The sequence below is a fragment of the Castor canadensis genome, chromosome 1, assembly GCF_047511655.1.
Source record: "Castor canadensis chromosome 1, mCasCan1.hap1v2, whole genome shotgun sequence".
In the NCBI taxonomy this organism is placed as follows: domain Eukaryota; kingdom Metazoa; phylum Chordata; class Mammalia; order Rodentia; family Castoridae; genus Castor; species Castor canadensis.
The window spans coordinates 204,441,116-204,459,589 of NC_133386.1; the positions used below are offsets into that span (position 1 = coordinate 204,441,116).

Here is an 18,474-nt window from a genome sequence, read left to right on the forward strand (position 1 = left end):
GGGGAGCGTGGGAAACAGGCCCTCTCCCCAGGAACCCATTCCCACCACTGAAGCCCTTTGAAGCAAATCTCAGAGAGCATATAAACTCATCGGTGCCACCTCAGTGCGACTGAGAATGCCTTAAACCCTAACCCTGCTCATGTCACCCTGCCTGGCCAAGTCCCTTCCACTTCCTCCCTTTCCTCCCCATGCTGGGAGCTTTGTCCACTTCCCGGGGGCTCTGGGTTGACTGGTCTCTGCCTGGGGCCCCCATTTCCCTGGCGTTTTTTGAACGTCTCCCTCGGCCACGTGTTTTCAGTTCGAATCTTCCCCCACCCCCAGCAGGGGCGCATTACCATCTGAGTTGTTTTAAAAATATCCTCCTGGCTGCGGGGTGGAGGACGAGTCGGGGGTGGGGTGGGGGAGCGGGAAGACCACGATCTGAGAGAATTAAGGGAGGCGCAGCTCAGAACCCTGCGCCCAGTAAGCCCTCACGGAATAGGAGCCCTGTGCTGGGTACCTCCCCCCACCCCATTTTTAAGCGACGTGTAGATATACAGCTGGTGGCTGAGTGTGGACGTGGTTGCCTTAAATGACCCGGCTGACCGGTTCTGGGCCAGAAGCGTATTGCAGTCTCCCTGGGTTCTAGGCTGCTTTCTGGGGTGGGGGGGACACAGTTGCAGGCCCAATGACGTCATTCCCCCAAGAGCATGCTGACCCGCAGTGGGAGATGAGGTCCCCCGGCATGGAGCACCACCATGAAGGCGAGCTGTCCAGTGGGGGTGGCCAGGGAGGCTTCCCGGGAGCAGAGCTGGCTGGGGGGACTTGGCACGTAGCAGGTCGGGGGACCGCGCGCCTGCCCCGGAGGGTGGCGCGAGGGAGCTCAGCCGCCAGGGGGCGCCCGCGGACCTCCGCCGCAGGGGGCGAAACCCGCCCGGCCAGGTGCCTGGCGCTCCGTTCCCCCCGCGCGTGTCCGCGTGGCTTTGCAGACCCAGCCTCTTCGCCGTGGGCGCCTGCTCCCATTATGGACAGGCAGACAGACCGGCCGTCGCTGAATTCCATTCTGCCACTTGCTCCGTGGGTGAGCTTGGACAAACAACTTGGCCTTTCTGTGCCTCAGTTTCCTCGCTCTGAAAGGAAGAGAATGTCTTTGGGAGGCAAAGTGTGAATCGGGCTCTCACTTCTACCTTGGGCTTCTGGCACCTTCCTCACGGACTCTCATCTATCAAATAGTGTGTCAGTGTGCCAGTGCTGTGTTGAACCCCAGACCAGCCACCATCCCAGCTACAGGAGCAAAAAGCCTGGAAGAGGGGGCTCTGAGGCCCCTCCGCCCCTGTCCACAGGCCTTTTGCTCTTTCTTCACACTCTGCTTGGCCAGGGACCACCAGAGGGTGGAGAAGCCTGGTCTTTCTCTAGGTTAGGGCTTTGGGCAGGGACAGGTGTGGTCAGGTTTGCTTTGAGGGTAGAGGTGGAAAAGACAGGCCTTGGGCAGGCAGCTGGTGGTGGGCCCAAGGCAATAGGATATTTGTGATGGCAGGCTGGACTCAAGGGTCAGGCACAGGTCTCAACTCATGTGAGCCGTGATGGCACTAGGTACAGGTACAGGCCTCATAGGGCTGAACATGCTCCTGGGTGCTGATGCTGGGCTCAGCCTTGGATGTCATGAATTTGAGTCAGTGGATGGCTGGAAAGAATACCCAAGGAGGGGGGAAGCAGAGTGTGACCAGTTCTCTTAGGGGATGGAGGAATTTGGGACAGGAAGACAGGTTTTATTCCTTTTCCTTCCCTTCCCTTCCTCCATTCTTCCCTCCCTCCCATCCTTCTTCTTCCTTAGAGATAGGCACATCAGGCAGAGGCCCCTGGTCACAAGCCAGGAAGGCCAGCCCTGTGGCTGCTCCTGTTCCTGCCTCCCCAGAAGAGAATAAGGTGTTCAGTCTTTGAGAACACCCTCTAAATCATGGCTCCCTTAGGTGATATGCCACCAGCCATGATGGAGACCTCTTAAAGCCACTGGGGTGATTCCTGACCAAAGGCCCTCTTTGAAAGCCCTGATTTACTACTCACAGGGGCAGAACTGTGTTCTAGGCAGCTTAGACTCAAGGACAATTCTGTGAGGTGGTCTCCCTCAGGACAGTGAAGAAGACAAGGCTGGAGCTGGAACCAGTCATGGCTGGAGTGAACAACTGTGATTAAACAAGGTTCAGGTGGTGGTGAGTCTGCTGGGCGGGGGGAGGCCTAGCTATTACTAGAAGGGGAAAGGGACAATGGGCAGGTGGGACTGCACAGTGAGAAGGCCTCAGCAAACATGGAGGGGGTGAGTTAGAAGCAGGAGGGGAGAGCCGCTGGGGAGTTCCATCCCTTTTCCCCACTCCCTATATTTCTCCACCCCTGACTTTTCAGTAATTTCCATCAGTTCAGGAGTTTACTGTCTTTCCCTGGACCACCTGAAATCCCTTTTGGACAAGGCAGATCTCAGATGGGAAGCTGGACACCCAGTCCCTTCCCAGGGTGGTATCTGTGAGGGGCAATGGAGGCCCAAAGGTGTCCCTGGCCAGGTGTCCCCCCACCCCAGAACCCCCTGGTGCTGAGCCAGCCCCATGTAGATGGTGTCTCTCTCCACTTCCCAGGTGAAGCTGAGTTCCAGAACATTCCACAACTGGCCCTAGGTCAGTTAGCAGTTGCAGACATGGCCTGGGACACAGCTGTGGAGAAACCCTGGGCCCATGTGTGGCTCCCACCACTTAGTCAAATGGGCAGAGAAATGCCAAAAGCCAAGCTTGCCTGGGCAGGTGGAAAGAGCTAGGCCTCTAAAACCATGGGTCAGGGCTGGGTCAGTGCTTCCTAGTGTGCTTGAGGCAGAGTTCCAGCTCGAGCATCACAAAAAGATTAAAACAAGTTAGGTGACTAACTTCTGTGATCAGTGGTCCTGTCTTTAAAATGGGGATCTGTTGGGTTTTGTGCACCCCAATAAGGATGGTGGCTGGCTTGTGATAGGAACATAGCAAGTGCTGCCTCTGGATGCTGTTAAGGACTGGGGCCTGGAACCAGAACTGTCCTGCAGGGTGACCTGGGGCAAGAGACTCTGCCTCTCTAGTCCTGATAGCAATCATCCCACCTCAGTGGCTGTGCAGGATGATTCCAGCCAGAGCGGGTCCCTGGGCTATGTGGACTGATTAGCCCTTCCACTCCCAAACCAGGCTCCAAGAAGCCCACACTGACAGGCCAAGGAGCCAGATGCCAGCAGGAAGGAGGTCCACAGACCCTGGCTCTAGCTTCCTGCCAAGCCCCTGGGTGCTTTGGACATCACAGGAAGCCCAAGAAAATAGTTCAGACACAGCACACCTCCAGGGTCTCCAGTCATGTTAAACCCCATCAGGCGTCCAACAAGGCTCCGCCGTGAGGGCCGGGGCAGGGGGGCAGGACACCCCATCACAAATGCACTGAATGCAGAGCGGCCATTGCTTTAATTCTGGTCAGGATCCAACACCAGGGGCCAAGTGGGCCAGGGGCCCTGCACAGCCCACCCCACAGCACCGCACCCCTTGGCAGAACCACCGGCTGCTCCTATGCGCATGATCATTTACAAAAATAAATATGAAAAAAGCAGCAGCTCTTTCGTGACCGTGGGATTAACCTGGCGGCGAATGAATGCATCTAAGCATCCAGCAGACCTCAGGAACGGCACCGAAGGATCCGGAAGCACTTGGCTCGTCCTCAGCGGTGGAGGGGAAGGCCGAGGAAGAGGCTGCATGGGCTTCACAGCTCTGAGTCTGCATACATGCCATTGATCAGATAGTCTACCTGCGTGTAGTCCTTCTTCTTGTAGCTCTCATAGGCTTGGAGGCCAAACAACACCAAGACTGTGATGAAGAGGGTCACTCCGAGAACGAGCACCGCCAGGAGGAATGTTTTGTTCACCAAGGGTGGGGTCAGGGGCTTGGTGGTGACCACCAGGTATGGGCCTTGGGTACTAAGCTGGCACGAGTCTGTGGCTGGTGTCTTAGGGTCCCCTGAGCTCAAATGCGTTGGCCCAGTGGAGGCAGTGCCAGGTGTGGCTTTGGTCTCCATCTGCTCTGGTGTCTGAGGCGTGACTGGCCTCCCAGTCACCTGGGTAGATGACACAGGACTTGGCTGTGTCGTGGGAGATGTGGCCTCTGCCTCAGGGGCTGGGCTGGTGTGAGGTGCTGATGCTGTGCTGGCAGCTGGTTCCTTGGTTTGTGCCTGGGTGGTGGTCACCACCGCTGAGGACACTGAGGCCACAGAGGGGGTGGTGGTGGACTCTAGGGTGGTATTTGAGGGGCTGGGTGTGGATCTACTTGCTGTGTTAAGCACTGGCTGGTTTGTTGACACCGGGATAGCGGGACTTTGTGCTTGGAGACCCGTGTGCGGAGTGGGGCTTGCAGTAGAGGTAATGGCCGTGGACACGGCAGGACCGAGAGTGCTTGTGACACTGCTTGTATTTGTGGCAGTCACTGAACGTGTGGCCCCTGTTGCCGCTGTTGCTGTTCTTGGCGACATGCTGGCGTTTGTACTCGGCACTTGTGCATGAGATGTGCTGAGGAATGGAAGCCCAAGAGTACTCATGGACTGGGTCTGCCAGGAAGACGTGGGGACAGGTGACGTGGGGAAAGGTGGTGTGGGTGGTGCAGGAGCTGAGGAAGTCACACCATCAGCTGTGTGTCTCGTGGTTGATGGAGCGCTCACATTTGTCCTGTTCGTTGTCTCCATTTTGACTTCAGTAGAGTTGAAGATGGCTGCCAAAGTCCCTGTGGTAGAAGTAATGGGAGGAGGTGTCACCATGGTTGTTTTCCCAGGCTTATTAGCAACCAGTGGAACTACAATTCCAGATGACCTTTTCTTGACTAATTTATTCCACATCTTGTTAGGGACTAACAAGAAAAAAGGAGAGAGTGCGCCTCAAACACATGCAGGTGGATTGCTTAGCAAGTCGCCCAACTGCTGGCCCCTGGCGCTGGCTTTGTGGCGCCCTCTTCTCTGCCCAGTGCCCAAGTCCAGGGAGGCAATGGACAAACACTGCCTTTCCTCTTCTTCCCACTAACAGCTGGCTGTGGCCACAGGAGAAGCCCCTGGCACCCTGACTTTACAACTCTTTTTGCCCTTTTGAGCCCCAGCCCATGGGAGGCTTAAGAGTGTCAATATTTGATCCGCTTCCCAAATAACAGAAAGTCTCATACTACAGGTATAATTTGCCATTAAAACAAAAATAATGACCAAACATGGTATCACATATCTGAATCCCATCTACTTAGGAGCTGAAACAGGAAGATTGTGGTTTGCGGCCAGCCAGGACAAAGTTAGTGTGAGACCCTATTTGAAAAATAAACTAAAAAAAATGCAAAAGGCCTGGGGGTGTGGCTCAAATGGTAAAGCGCTTGCCTACCAAGAGCGAAGTACTAAGTTCAATCCCTAGTACCACAAAGCCGCTGCCTGGCTTTACGAAGTGGAAGCATATGGACGGCTGCACAGATGTTGCACTCACGTCCTGACAGAGCTCTCTGCTCTGGGAGGCCTTGCTGCAGGACTTCTTGGGAATGAGCAGTGCTCAGAGGAGGGGTGCACTAAACACTGGGTGTGCAAAAATGCAAACTCCTCGATGAAAATGAGACTTAAGGAAGCCACTGCACCTCCTCTTCTCCCCACTTCTCCCACTTCGAGGCCAAGCAAGAAAACCTTTCAGGGTTCCCCACCCACCTGGCCCCCAAGAAGCTGTCTGACAGCCCTGCAGTAGGAGAGGTCCGGGTTTACAGACTCCTCCCTTGCAGACTGCAGGGTTTGAGGGCCACCGTGGGCCCATGTGGCAGTCACACAATTTTCTTACTTACATGGCTCACGGGATGCCACTAAACTTCCAGATAAGAACAAGGAGGAAATCGAAACCAACACGAGGGCTGTCCACATCTTGCAGGTGAGCTGGGGGCAAGGCTGGGCCATGCCTGAGGCTCCCAGCCTGCCAGCCCCTCAGACTGTCAAAGGCTCCCTTCTGCTTGGCGGAGGGATCTGGGGACAAGGAAGCACACTGGTCAGAGGGCATCTGGTGAGCTACATGCTGCCTCACCTGAGGGAGAGGGCTCAACTGCACCACTGTGGAGGCGCCAGTGGGGCCCAAGGTCCAAACTGAGCTAAGTGCTTAGATCATGGCCTGGTGCCCAGGAAGAGCTCAGTGGTAATAAGGATCTGTCCCATGCCTGGCCTTCCATTGGCTAAAGCACTTGACCTGTTTTCATTCCAAGTCTTAACCTCTGCAAGTCCCATCCCAGAGGCCAGAGTTAGAGAAGGAAGGAGAGTGGGCCAAGACATGGGCACGTTGATGGAACTAAAACTTTCTCATCCCCAAAACTGGCCAAGTCTTCCTCCTTGACTTCTTTCATGGTCTACAGACCTAATGTGTGTACCCTGGGCAGCCGACTATACCCTTCATATAGGTGACACCACTTAGCCATCAATCCTCCCATCCATTCATCCATCCATCCTCCCATCCACTATTCCACACAACCATCCATTCATTTATTCATCCACCTACTCAACTATCCATCCATCCATCCACTCACCCTCCCAGCCATCTACTATTCAACCCAATTATCCATCCACTATTCTATCCAATCATTCATCCATTCACCCATCCATCCAATATTTACTGAGTAGGTCTACTCCTGTACCAGGCACTATACTTAGGACAAAAAAGATGAAAAACGTGGTGCTTCCTCTGGGTGGGGGTGGGGCACAGTCCAGAAAGGAAAGGAAGTTATTGCAAGCTAGCACAAATGTCCAGCAGGGGTGTGACCTGTATTGTGAGACAGGAAGGAAGGAAAGGGTGAGCTGGGCTGGTCCTTTGGGTGAAGGCTCAGAGGGTGCCTTGGGTAGGACTGACAGAGGGCAGGGTGTCACAGGGGGTTAGAGGACAATGGCAGCGGTGGCTATGGCAGTGGGCATGCCAAGGAAGGTTTCCGAAAACTAGCTGAAGATCCAGCTGGTGGGGAGGTAAGGGTGAGGGAACAGCTGATACAACAGCAGGGTCAGTGGTCTGGAAAGAACAGTGAGATGGACATTGGATCAGAGGGAGGCTGTTGACCCCTACGGTGGTCTGGATTTCAAGCAGGGAGACAGGACCCCCACACACCAAGCATGTAAAATACCTGCAAGTCCTACAGATCAGGCAGCACTGAGCTTGCTGGGTTCCCCCGTCTGGGAGCAGCTGCCCATCAGCAGCATCCTCAGAGAACCCTCTCCTGCCCACCTGTGCCTCACCTATTTCCACCTGCCTCCTGTACCCACAGGAGCTGTGCAGGAATGAGTGGATTTTCCACTTGGGAGACAGCATGGTCCTGGTTGACGCTCCCCTCCCATAGGCCATTAAGGAAAGTCCCTCCTCCCTTCTGACACTGCAAGGAGGTGAGAGGGAGCCCTTGGGCATCTTTAGAAGAACTGTGTTCATTTGGTTTGGCTTGTTTTTTTTTTTTGGTAGTACTGGGGTTTGAACTCAGGGCTTTGTTCTTACTAGGCAGGCACTCTACCACTTGAACTACTCCCTAGCCCTTTTTGCTCTGATTATTTTGGAGATAAAGTTTCACTTTTTACCAAGGCTGGCCTGAAACATGACCCTCCCATTTTATACTTCCCACTGTCATTGGGATGATGGGCACATCCCACTGTGCCCAGCTATTGGGTGAGATGAGGTCTCACAAACTTTTTTGGCTTGGGCTGGCTAGGAACTGCAATCCTCCCTATCTCAGCCTCTCAAGTAGCTCTCTCAAACCTGGCTGGTTTGACTTGTTTGTTTAATTAAAATAACCACAACATGGGCTGGTGGAGTGGCTCAAGTAGAGCACCTGCCTAGCAAGCAGAGTTGAACTCCCAGTACCCTCCCCCAAATAACAGTAACGAAAAGGAAATAGTCATGAGGAAGCCAGCACTTGGCAGTCCACAGCAATGAGACCATAAGCCTCACAGCCACAGCTGAATTAGGGCTGGGGGGGGTTGGGTCAGTGACCCACTCGTCACCATCACTGGGGACTAAGGGACCACTCTCCGTGTGCCTCCATGAGCAGTCTCTTAATTCCTTCAGGGATCACTAATGCTCCTCTGAAGAAGATACCACAAAAGGCACCAGGGACCCTGCAGGGAGCTGGGGGACAAGCAGTTCAGGTCACAGCCAAAGGTTCAATCCCTGCCCCTGCTTACTAACACAGTGACCTGGACAAGTTATGAAACTGCTCTGAGCCTCACTGAGGTGTGTGAGGGCGATACGGGGTCACATAGGCAAGCACCCACATGGTACCTGGCTCAGCCATCACTCCACTCACAGAAGCACTTCTGGTGGTGCTGGGAGTGACACACAGGCATCCCACACACAGTATAAAGGAATGTCTGAAGTGGCTTTCTGCCACTTATAGTCCATGGGACTGATGTCATGACTGGAAGACATCCTCCTCTGGGAAGCGGGATCACTCCCCGAGGCTTTCCTCCTTCCCCAAGTCAGTAACTATCTTTGGCTTTAAATTGCACTCTTACTCCAAAATGGACAGCTCCTGATGTCTCACAGGTTTAGAAAAAGTTACACAGCCTTACAAATCACAGACCTGCATTTGCTTTCTAGGGAGCAAAAAGTATTCTTTGTTCTGACAGAGGGAAATGGGGATGGGATGCGGCGAAGAGACACAGCAGCATCGTGACAGGAAAGAACTGAGACTGGAAGGCTTGAGCACAAAGAACTCACAATCAGTAGTTAGCAGAGGCACTGCAGCTGGGCTCTCGGCAAATACGTGCATTTAGATGGCTCTCTCTGGCCACTCACATTTACTGATTCACTTAAAATGTCACTGCCACTGGGCTCAGAGTGCTCAGAAGTCTGCTGGTAAGTTCAAGGCGGGATGATGTGACAGGGGCTCCTAATAGGTAAGAAGGGTCTTTGCCCCCTGGAGGTACCCTAGGCCTTAGGGCCTTTTGCTGCCCCTTCATCAAAAATCTTGAGGCTAGGTGTAAAGAGTCAGATAGCAAATATTGCAGAGGTTGTGGGCCATGCAATCTGAACCTGAACTACTCAATCCTGCCATTGTAGTGCTAAGGCAGCCATGGATGGGAATAAATGGATGGGAATGGCTGTGTCCCAATAAAACTTTATTTACACAAACAGGCAGCCCATGGGATTTGGCCCAGCCAACCGCTGCTCTAACACAACAGCCAACTTCAGGGCTGCTGCTGCAGCTAAAGCAGGAAGGAACTGACTTGGTATTTCTGACTCAAGATTTGCAGCTGGGCGCCAGTGGCTCACGCCTGTATCCTAGCTACTCAGGAGGCAGAGATCAGGAGAATTACAGTTCAAAGCCATCCCTGGCAAATAGTTCACAAGACCCTATCTTGAAAATACCCATTACAAAAAAAGGGCTGGCGGAGTGGCTCAAGGGGGTAGAGCACCTGCCTAGCAAGCATGAGGCCTTAAGTCGAAACCCCAGTACTGCCCACCCTCCCCCTCAAAATAAATAAGGTATAAGGATATGAAACCAAGAGAAAACCTCCTGCAGCAACTTGCACTTGTGTCACGAAGCAGAAGAGGGCCATGGAAGCTTACACAATCCCCATCCCCTACGTCCATCCCTTCCCACGAACCACCATTCTGGCTTACTCAGAAGGCACTCCCCCTACTTGGTTACTGAAGGCTTGGCTTTCTTTTTTCCCTCTGCTGACCCTGCAAATTCCTTGGGACCCTTTCTAGGCTCCCTGTCCAGTCCCCAAGCAGGCATACCCACCCTACAAAACTTGGGACACTCACCAGAGGCAGCTGCTCAGTGTGTGCTTGCAGGCTGGGCCATCGTCCTCTTCGGGGAGCTGTGAGCTTGGCACTGTGTGCTTGCCAGGTGGGGTCTGGCTTTGCAGGAGGAGAGAGCAACTTGGTGGGGCACTCGCAGGCCATGGCATGCTTTGTGGCACATGTGGGATGGAGGCAGATGCTCCACTGTGGTAACAGATGCATCTAGGGTTTGAAAGAGAGCGCACGGGAAAGATCCAGTGAGGAGGCTGCAGGGAAGGGCAGCATCGAATGTGCACTGTGCTGGCAAAATGACAATGTGTATCAAAGCTTTCAATGTCCAAACTTCTGATGTAGCAACTTCTACACAGGAATTTCTCTTAAAGAAGCAACTGGATAGATGTCCAAAGATGGAAATCTACAAAGACACTCACCAAGGCACTATTTACAATACCAAAAATCTGGAATCATTCTGTAAAGCCTAGTGCCCTTTGTACATAAAACACTATGGCAGTTGTCAGATACATTTGTTATTGTCACAGGAAGATGCATAGCATGTGTCATTATGTGACACAAGCAGGCTCTGCAACAGCACGCATACCATGATCCCACTTTTGTTCAAATGGACATATTTAAGGGTCTGGAAAAGTGTACACTAAAATGTCAATAAAGATCATCCCGGGGGATGGGTTTCCCTGTGATTTTCATTTTCTAATTAATATCTTAATCCTGCTTGATATAGTGCTACATGTAGGTTTTAACATTTTTTTGCTTTTGTGGAGGCACTGGAGTTTGAACTCAGGCCTCATGCTTTCTAGGCAGGCGCTCTATCACTTGATCCAGTCTGCCAGCCAGATTTTAATAATTTTGAGAGGCTACATGACTTTCATTTTAGGAAACACATTTTTCTAACAGGCAACTGAAATTTGAGAGGAATCTAGGAGTACAGTGGTAATGTAAAGACATTAAACAGCACAGATGATTTGCCACTGATGAATGTTTAACATAAACTCGGGACAGGATAGAAACAGCTTCCCTCCTTCCAGAAGGCAGATATCAGTAGGTAATGATGTCTAGGGAACCACCGTGAGCCTGCTACCCCAGATAAATGTGTAAATGTGCACACCTACTGCCACATGTGCAGTCACACGGGTACACGTGTATTCACACACATGCCTGTGGGAAATCACACACACAAAGGTGAGCACACACACATGCAAAGCATCCCGAGGCTGCTTCTGAAAACTCCACAAGCTTCCAAGAAAACATACTGGGTACCACCCCTGCTTATTCACTCCCACAGAAGCAGGACTTGGCCACTGTGGAGAGTCAAGAACAGGCCCTCGTTGTACCATGACTTCATCTTTCTGGAATGGTCCTGCCTCTACTTTGCAGTAGAATATTCTCAATGTCAAGATCATGTGTGGGAATCCACAATAATCTTCACAAGTTGACTCATAATGGACAAAACACTAACATGGTTTAAAATAATAGTTTCCCTGGCAAGCCCTAAATGAGTCTGGTCCTCTGTATTCTCATTATTACCTGGACAAAGATTAAGTATTAAATCAGGGAACAGGATAGACAGAAAGGTGGGAGGTTAGGTTGGTGCTGAGATCCCCCTCTTCAGGGATCAGTTCCCTGCAGGATCTGCAAGGAAGGTGCAGCAGGGCACCTCTGTGAATCAGATGACAACTCATGAGAAAGGCACCCCCAGATGTGCACCTGAGTGTCAACTTCCCTATCCTTTTCTGGTCCATGACCACAAAATGGTTCCCAACCCTTCTTGTCTCGGACTTCTTATATTCTCAGCCTTGCCTTGAGTTTTTAACTCTTCTATAAACTGTTTATGATATTATATGTAAGTTACATTAAATTGGGCTCCAAACTAGTTAATCCTCAGGCTTGGAAATAGAAAGTTATCTCAACATTCTATCGTGCTATTAGTACTTACTTATCAGCAGGAACATGACCCCCGCCCTCCTCCAGGCTAGGGAAGCTCTACGTACATAGCAAGGAGCAGAGAGACTGGGAAAGCCAACTGCAGAGCAAACTGCAGAGCAAACTGCAGACACCCAATCCTGACTGCGTCACCTGGCTGAACTTTGGTAGAAGCCCAAGGAACACAGACTTATAGCTTTGTATACATAGACATTGCCCTGTGGTCTAAAGAATGTGTCCATGTGGCAGATGGGAGCCTGGAACATTGGATATCATCTTTAATAATACTGCTTGCTTCCAGGTTTCTGTAAGATTTGGTATCAATGATGAATGCTAAGGTCTAGCTTTTGCTGTCCATGCTGGTAGAGTTGACATTCCTCTGTCCATTAGGTAGGTCTAGTGGATGCATGGAAAATTTGTATTATAAATCCTATTCTTGCTGATTTCATTAACATTTTAGAGACATTTTACCTCCTTGGAGGTAAAATAATTGCAAGTGGTTTCTTTCTTGAGGCAAACAAACCATGTCGACGTTGATTCCTGGTAGCAGCCTAACAGTTAAGCGCACACGCTAGGCAGCCACTTGGGGGAGGTAGGCAGGTAGCAGAGGGACAGCCTGGAAAATCTCATGGAAACCCACAACCCACTCCCAGGTTACAGAGGAGCTAGAAAGTAGGCCTGGGTCACCCAAAGGGTCAAGTCTTCCTGAGATCAACACTTCCTGGGGCCCAGGAAGTCCTTTCAATCCCTGCACCGTCCCACAACACAGCTTCCAAACTGGAAGCTGGCCTCTCTCTCCTCTCCAGTCTGCAATCCCAGAACTTCAGCCCTCCGCATTCCTCTTGCCTCTTGAGTCCCATCCATGCTCCTCCAGGGTCTCGGTCCGAACCTTCTTCCCTCCCTCCTCCTATTCCTCACCTCCACTCTTCATCATTTTGCACGGTGTCCCCCTCCTCCAGCTTCTCGAGCCCACATTCATCCTCCTCTGGATGTCCCAAACCCTCTCTCAGTCCCAAACCGGTTCGAGGAGCCCTAATAACTGCTCCCTGCACGGCAAGGCGAGCCCCTTACCCGAGCGCGGCAGGCCCGCGGCGGCCCGGCGGCCCTCGGACAGCAGGGAAGCGCCCTCAGCCACGCACGGGGACGTGGCCGGCCGCAGAGCCAAGACAGCTCAGGGCAGCTGCCTCGGCTCCAATCCCGCCCCGGACCTCCCCGGAAGTGACGTCACTACGGGGCGTGCCTTGGCGCTGAGCTGGGAGTGGCCGTGGCGCTGTTTGGCGCAGCCGGACGAGGAGCAAGAGCGAGGGGCGTGGCTACACTCAGGCCCCGCCCTTCGATGGGCATGCGACCGGAAGAAGCTATTTTCGGCAGGTCTCTGGCGGAAGTGGGCGTTCCCGGGCGTGCAGCCTGTGGGTACCCGGGTCCTGCGGTTCGAGCTCTGCGGCGGTGTGTGGAATTCAGCCGGCAAAAGTGTGGTTTTCGAAGACCCAGGCCAGTTGACGGAGGGCATGTGAAGACAGGTTCCTTTGGCTTTGCGTTTGCTTTAATTTCCCAACTAGTTTGGTTCCTGCGTGAGAAGTGCCACATCCATGTCCACTTCGCCGGTGAAGATACACGGCCAGTAGTACGTAGGTCCATTTAGCCCTCTTCGAAGCTCAACGTCTGTGACTGTTTTCGTTTCTCTCTTTAGCAAAACAGGGACGCTTGTTACTTCTAGGACTGAAATTACAAAGATGAGGACAGCCTTCCTTCTCTCTGGGGGTGGGGGGGACGACTGTCCTTCCTATTTAGCGCGGGCTGGCCTCAAATTCTCAGTCTTTCTGCCTCAGCCCCCTGAGTGCTGGATTGCAGGCCTGGGTCACCACCAGGCCCCTCCATCCACCTTTGTAAGTAAAGTTTTATTGGAACACAAGTTATGCTGCTTTGTTAAGTACTGCTGTGACTGCTCTTTTAATCAAAGGGCAGAGTTGAGTAGTTGCTGCAGAAACGCTATGGCTTGCAAAGCCGAAAAAATATTTATCCCTGGCCCTTGACAGGAAGGAAATGTCCACTGATCCCCAGTCTAGAGTGTTACTAGAACATGGGTTTCAGAGGATTTCAGACTACAGTAGAAATAGCTCGATAAATAGCTAGATGCACCTGTACATCAAGAAATCATAAATAAAGCTAAAATAAAGACAAAGACGGTTTTATTTTGGTGTAGAATAGGTTTGCAAATCTGGAAAATACGGGCTCGGTTTAGAGCCTCGGCAACTGCTCCACAGAGGTTAAACTAGCTTTTATAACCAACAGGAGCATTCTTGGGGAAAGATAAGCAGGATGGAGGTAAATTCATCTGTTGCAAACACAAATTGACACAGACCAGGATGGTCACAAATTTTGTAAGTCCACTGAAATGTCTACATCAACAGGCAACCTGGCCCATTGTGTATTTCTCAAAGCTTGTAAAATAATTATTAGACTCTGGAAAATCATCACGTTTGGTGGAATCTTTTCTGGGCATGATGTCTGTGTACCAACTTATGCAAAGTGAGAAAAAATTGTAAGGCCTAGAAGAGGATTTCTGCCCTCTTGTGGGCCTTTCTACAGCCATTTTAATTTTTTTATGTTATCATATTGGAGTCACCTAGAGCCTTGTATCCACTGAGGGCTCAGCTCTGAGAACTGCTTAGCTACTTCTGTGGAGCACTGTGAAGAGTAACACAGGCAGGCGAGCTCTTCTAATGGGAGTGGATAAAACAAAGACACACTTCTACCCTCCAGCTTTTGTTTCTGTATAGATTATTTCAAGTGGGTTCTATGCAGAAATAGCTTGATCTTCTTAGTTGTTGAATAAAATGTTATTTGAATGTAAGATCTGGTTAGATGCCAGTTTTGAAACTCAGGGCTCTGGAGTAACACTGCCTGATTTCAAATTCTGGCTCCCTCCCTTTTTAGCTGAGTGACAGAAGACAAGAGGCCTAGATTCTCTGAGCCTCAGTTTCATCAGTCTTTTTACTGCGGTAGTCATATGTAGTAAAGTTTCCAGAACTGCTGACTTAGTGAATACTGAGCCATTGCTCGTAGGGAAAATGCAGGGTTAGGTTTCCATAAGCCTCTGTTCACAACATTTTTATCAACCAATCAGTCAAGCAATCATTTAATATATAATCCCCATCATAGGGGTTTTCCATACCAAGCAGTTCTCTGCGGACACCAACTGGGTACCACAGGATTTAACACAATTCTTATACTAACTACCTAGAGTTAGTATAGATCCCATAGGTCAAGAGTCAGTTGCAGAAGACTGTCCCACCTTGAGTACCAGTGTCAAGAAGTGGATCCCCAGGTTACCACCCTTCTGTGTAACTTGCCTACAGATCTGAGGTTTCTCCTTCTCAGTTTTCAACTTTGCAAGAATGGCTCAAGGAAACACTTTTCCTAAACTTACTGGCTTGTTATAAAGGATGCAGATGAACTGCAGGTGAAGATGAAGAGATCCAAGCCTGGCAGCATCCTGTCCCCAAGGAGTTGAGGGTGTGCCACCCTCCCAGCACATATATGCATTCCCCAAACCAGAAGCTCTCTGCACCGCCCTTGTTTAGTTGGTTTTTTGTTTTGGTTTTTAGTACTGGGGTTTGAACTCAAGGCCTTCACCTTGACCTGCTCCACCAGCCCAGTTTTTTGTGATAGGATTTTTTGAGATAGGGTCTCATGAACTGTTTGCCTGGGCTGGCTTCGAACCTTGATTTTGATCTCTGCCTCCTGAGTAGCTAGGATTACGGGTGTGAGCCACCGGCACCTAGCATTGTTTAGGTTTTATGGAGGTTCCACCATGTGGGCATGGTGGATTAAATCCTTGGCCATTGGTGATAAACTCAGACTCAGCCCTCTGCCCCTCAGGTTGGGAGGAAGCTGAAAATTCCACTGTCTGTTCTTTCCCTGGTCTTTCTGGTGACCAAACCCCTCCTGAAGCTTCCTAGGGGTCCCCAGCTCCCAGTCATCTCACTAGCATACAGAAAGACACTTGTCACTGAGAAGATTCCAAGGGTCTTAGAAGTTCCTGTGTCAGGAACTGGGACTAAGACCAAATGTAGCAGAAGATGCCCTCTATCTCCCCTAACACTCAAGAAGTGCTGAGTTTGATGTCCCCAACTTTGTGTTGAAATTTAGTTGCCATTGCAACAGTGTTGAGAGGTGGGACCCTTAAGAAGTGACTAGGTGGGTGTGATATCTCAAGCATATAATCCTAGCCACTTGGGAGATGGAGATGAGGAGGATCAAAGTTTGAGGCCAGGATGAGTCCTGAATAGGACTCCAATAACTCAGGTAATAAGAGCAAGAATTGACAAATGGGACTGCATCAAATTAAAAAGATTCTGCTTGTCCAAGGAAACAATGACCAGAATGAAGAGATGGTTTATAGGAGAGCTCTTTGCCAGCTATTCATAGGATAAAGGATCAATATCCAGAATATATAAAAAGCTCAGAAAATTAAACACCAAAAGAATAAATAAACCAATTAATAAATGGGCCAGTGAATTAAACAGAGAGTTCAAAAGTTGAAATACAGGTATCTTTAATGGAAATAGATAAAAATGTCACTGAAGATTTCTTCTCACCCAATCAGAATGGCAAGCATCAAGAAAACAAACAAATGAGGACAAGGCTGTACAGGGTGGGGTGGGGAATTCTTATTCAGTACTGGTAGGAATGTAAAATCACTACAGAGGTTCCTCAGAAAACCAAAAGTAGACCTACCATTTGATCCTGCTATACCACTCTTGGACATTTACCTGAAGGAATGTTAGATAGCACACAGTGGAGACACCTGCACCCCCATGTATATTGCAACACAATTCACAATAGCCAAGCTATGCATCAGCCTAGGCATTCATCAGCAGTTGAATGGATAAGGAAAATGTGGTATATGTACACAACAGAGTATTATTCAGTCTGTGAAGAAGAATGAAATCATGTCATATTCAGGAAAATGGGTGGAACTACAGATCAGCATGTTAAGTGAAATAAGCCAGACTCAGAAAGACAAATAACACCTATTTTCTCTCAATGTGAAATACAAACAAACATGTATCTAAACAGAGGACTATTTGGTGAAAAGGACCAGGGGAAGGAAAGGAGGGACAAGGGACAGTGATGAGGAGATGAATAAGATCAAAGCACATTATATACATGTGTGGAAATGTCACAATGAAACACTTTATTTTGTACAATAAAAAAGAAACGAGAGTGTGATTCCATACACAAAAAGACAAAAGCATAGAGACAGAAAGCCAGCCATTGCCCAGGCACAAGGATGGGCAGAGGGTTGCCAGATAAACGGTAGGCTGCCCAGCTAACCTTGCTAACTCTGGTAACCCTAGGTCAACCACAAAGGGACCTGAGGGATCTGTTTGGAGTGATGGGCTATTCTCTATTTTGATCATGGTGATGACTATAGGACTATCATTTGTCACGACTCATGGAAATGTGAATTTTACTGCATGTAAATTTGCCTCAACAAATTAACCAATAAAGCAAAATAAATACTCAACTGAAAGAAAGGGAAAAGTAAAAAGAAAAGGATTGTTGTTGTAGTTATTATGTGAGAGTGTGTGTGAGTGGAACTAAGCACTTAAAAGGGTGCATTTTATTGTATGTAAGTTAACCCCAATAAAATTGACTTTAAAAACTCATACCAGGGCTGGGATGTAGCTCAGTGGTACAGCACTTGCCTAGCATGCACAAGGCCCTGGGTTCAATCCCAGAACCAAAAAAGAAAAGACAAAACAAAACAAAAAAAACCACCTCATACTAGAAATAGAGAGTGTCACTTAACGATACAAAATCTAACTCACTGGGAAGATGTAACCATTCCAGATATTCTAAATTCAAATGTACCAATAACAAGACCTCAAACTAGGTAAAGCAAAATTGGCAGTACAAAGAGAAACAGAAAAAGCCATAAACTAGGGAAGATTTTAAAACACTTCTGTGAGTGATGTAAGAACAAGCAGTCACAAATAAAAACCATGGAGTCATTACATCTTGAAGTATACGTTAATAAATCTTGGTTAATGAACAGGAAACCCTGGCTAATCCTGGTGTAGACCACTTGACTAATGGCTGACAGAATATGCTCACCAAATTCGCAGACAACACGAAGTTAGACAAAGTTAGAAACACTACAATGTAGTGCAGCCATGGCACTTTTCAGGCCTTTGGTTGAACCAGGCCTCCTCGTCCTGAGCTCTGTGCCAGGTGGTGAGCAGAAAAGGGTCTGCAGGTGATCGTAGGGGTCCTGAGGCAGAGACTTGGACACCTTGGGCTCACAGCTCCCCTGCAAGGCTGGGAGCATCAGCTTTGGTGGCAGTGGCAGGCCCATTGCTCCCCTTCACGGGCAAGGGCTGTGGGGCTGCGGGAGGTGTCTGTGTTCCAGCAACCTAAGGAGCAAGGCCCAGGGTCTAATCGGTGGCAGACTGAGGGTGGAGGGACTTGGAGGCTGAGCAGGGACTCTTGGAAGAAATGGTTGTTTAAAAAATGTTTTTTAGGACTGGAGGCATGGCTTGAGTGGTAAATGTTTCTCTTTTACTTATGCAAACAATATGTATTGCTTATGCAGTTTACCAAAATTTTGAAGAAGTCCTCGTTAAAAAAAACTTGACCAGGATTCCCCCAGGCTCATTGCTGAGGGCTTGGTCCCCAGCTGGTAGCCATTTGGGGAGGCTCTGGAAACACTAGGAGGTGGAGCCTCACTAGAGGAAGTACGTCACAAGGGCGTGTCCTCAAGGGCCATATCTTGTCCTCTTCCC

General features: G+C 49.9%; 1 protein-coding gene across 1 annotated transcript; it reads right to left on the reverse strand.

The window, feature by feature from the left end:
* Window positions 1-3,424: 3,424 nt before the first annotated feature.
* C1H11orf24 (chromosome 1 C11orf24 homolog) lies at window positions 3,425-12,891 on the reverse strand. Its single transcript, XM_020172465.2, has 4 exons — window positions 12,755-12,891; window positions 9,767-9,967; window positions 5,823-5,997; window positions 3,425-4,745 (listed from the first exon to the last, which is right to left on the reverse strand). The coding sequence occupies exons 3-4, from the start codon at window positions 5,929-5,931 to the stop codon at window positions 3,736-3,738; spliced, it is 1,119 nt and encodes a 372-aa protein (XP_020028054.2). The 5' UTR covers window positions 5,932-5,997; window positions 9,767-9,967; window positions 12,755-12,891; the 3' UTR covers window positions 3,425-3,735.
* Window positions 12,892-18,474: the final 5,583 nt, after the last annotated feature.

Coding starts and splice junctions, on each gene's coding strand:
- C1H11orf24 (XM_020172465.2), bottom strand. CDS start 5,931: ATGGCCCAGCCTTGCCCCCAGCTCACCTGCAAGATGTGGACAGCCCTC. Junction 4,746..5,822: donor AGTGGCATCCCGTGAGCCAT/GTAAGTAAGAAA, acceptor CTTCTACCACAG/GGACTTTGGCAGCCATCTTC.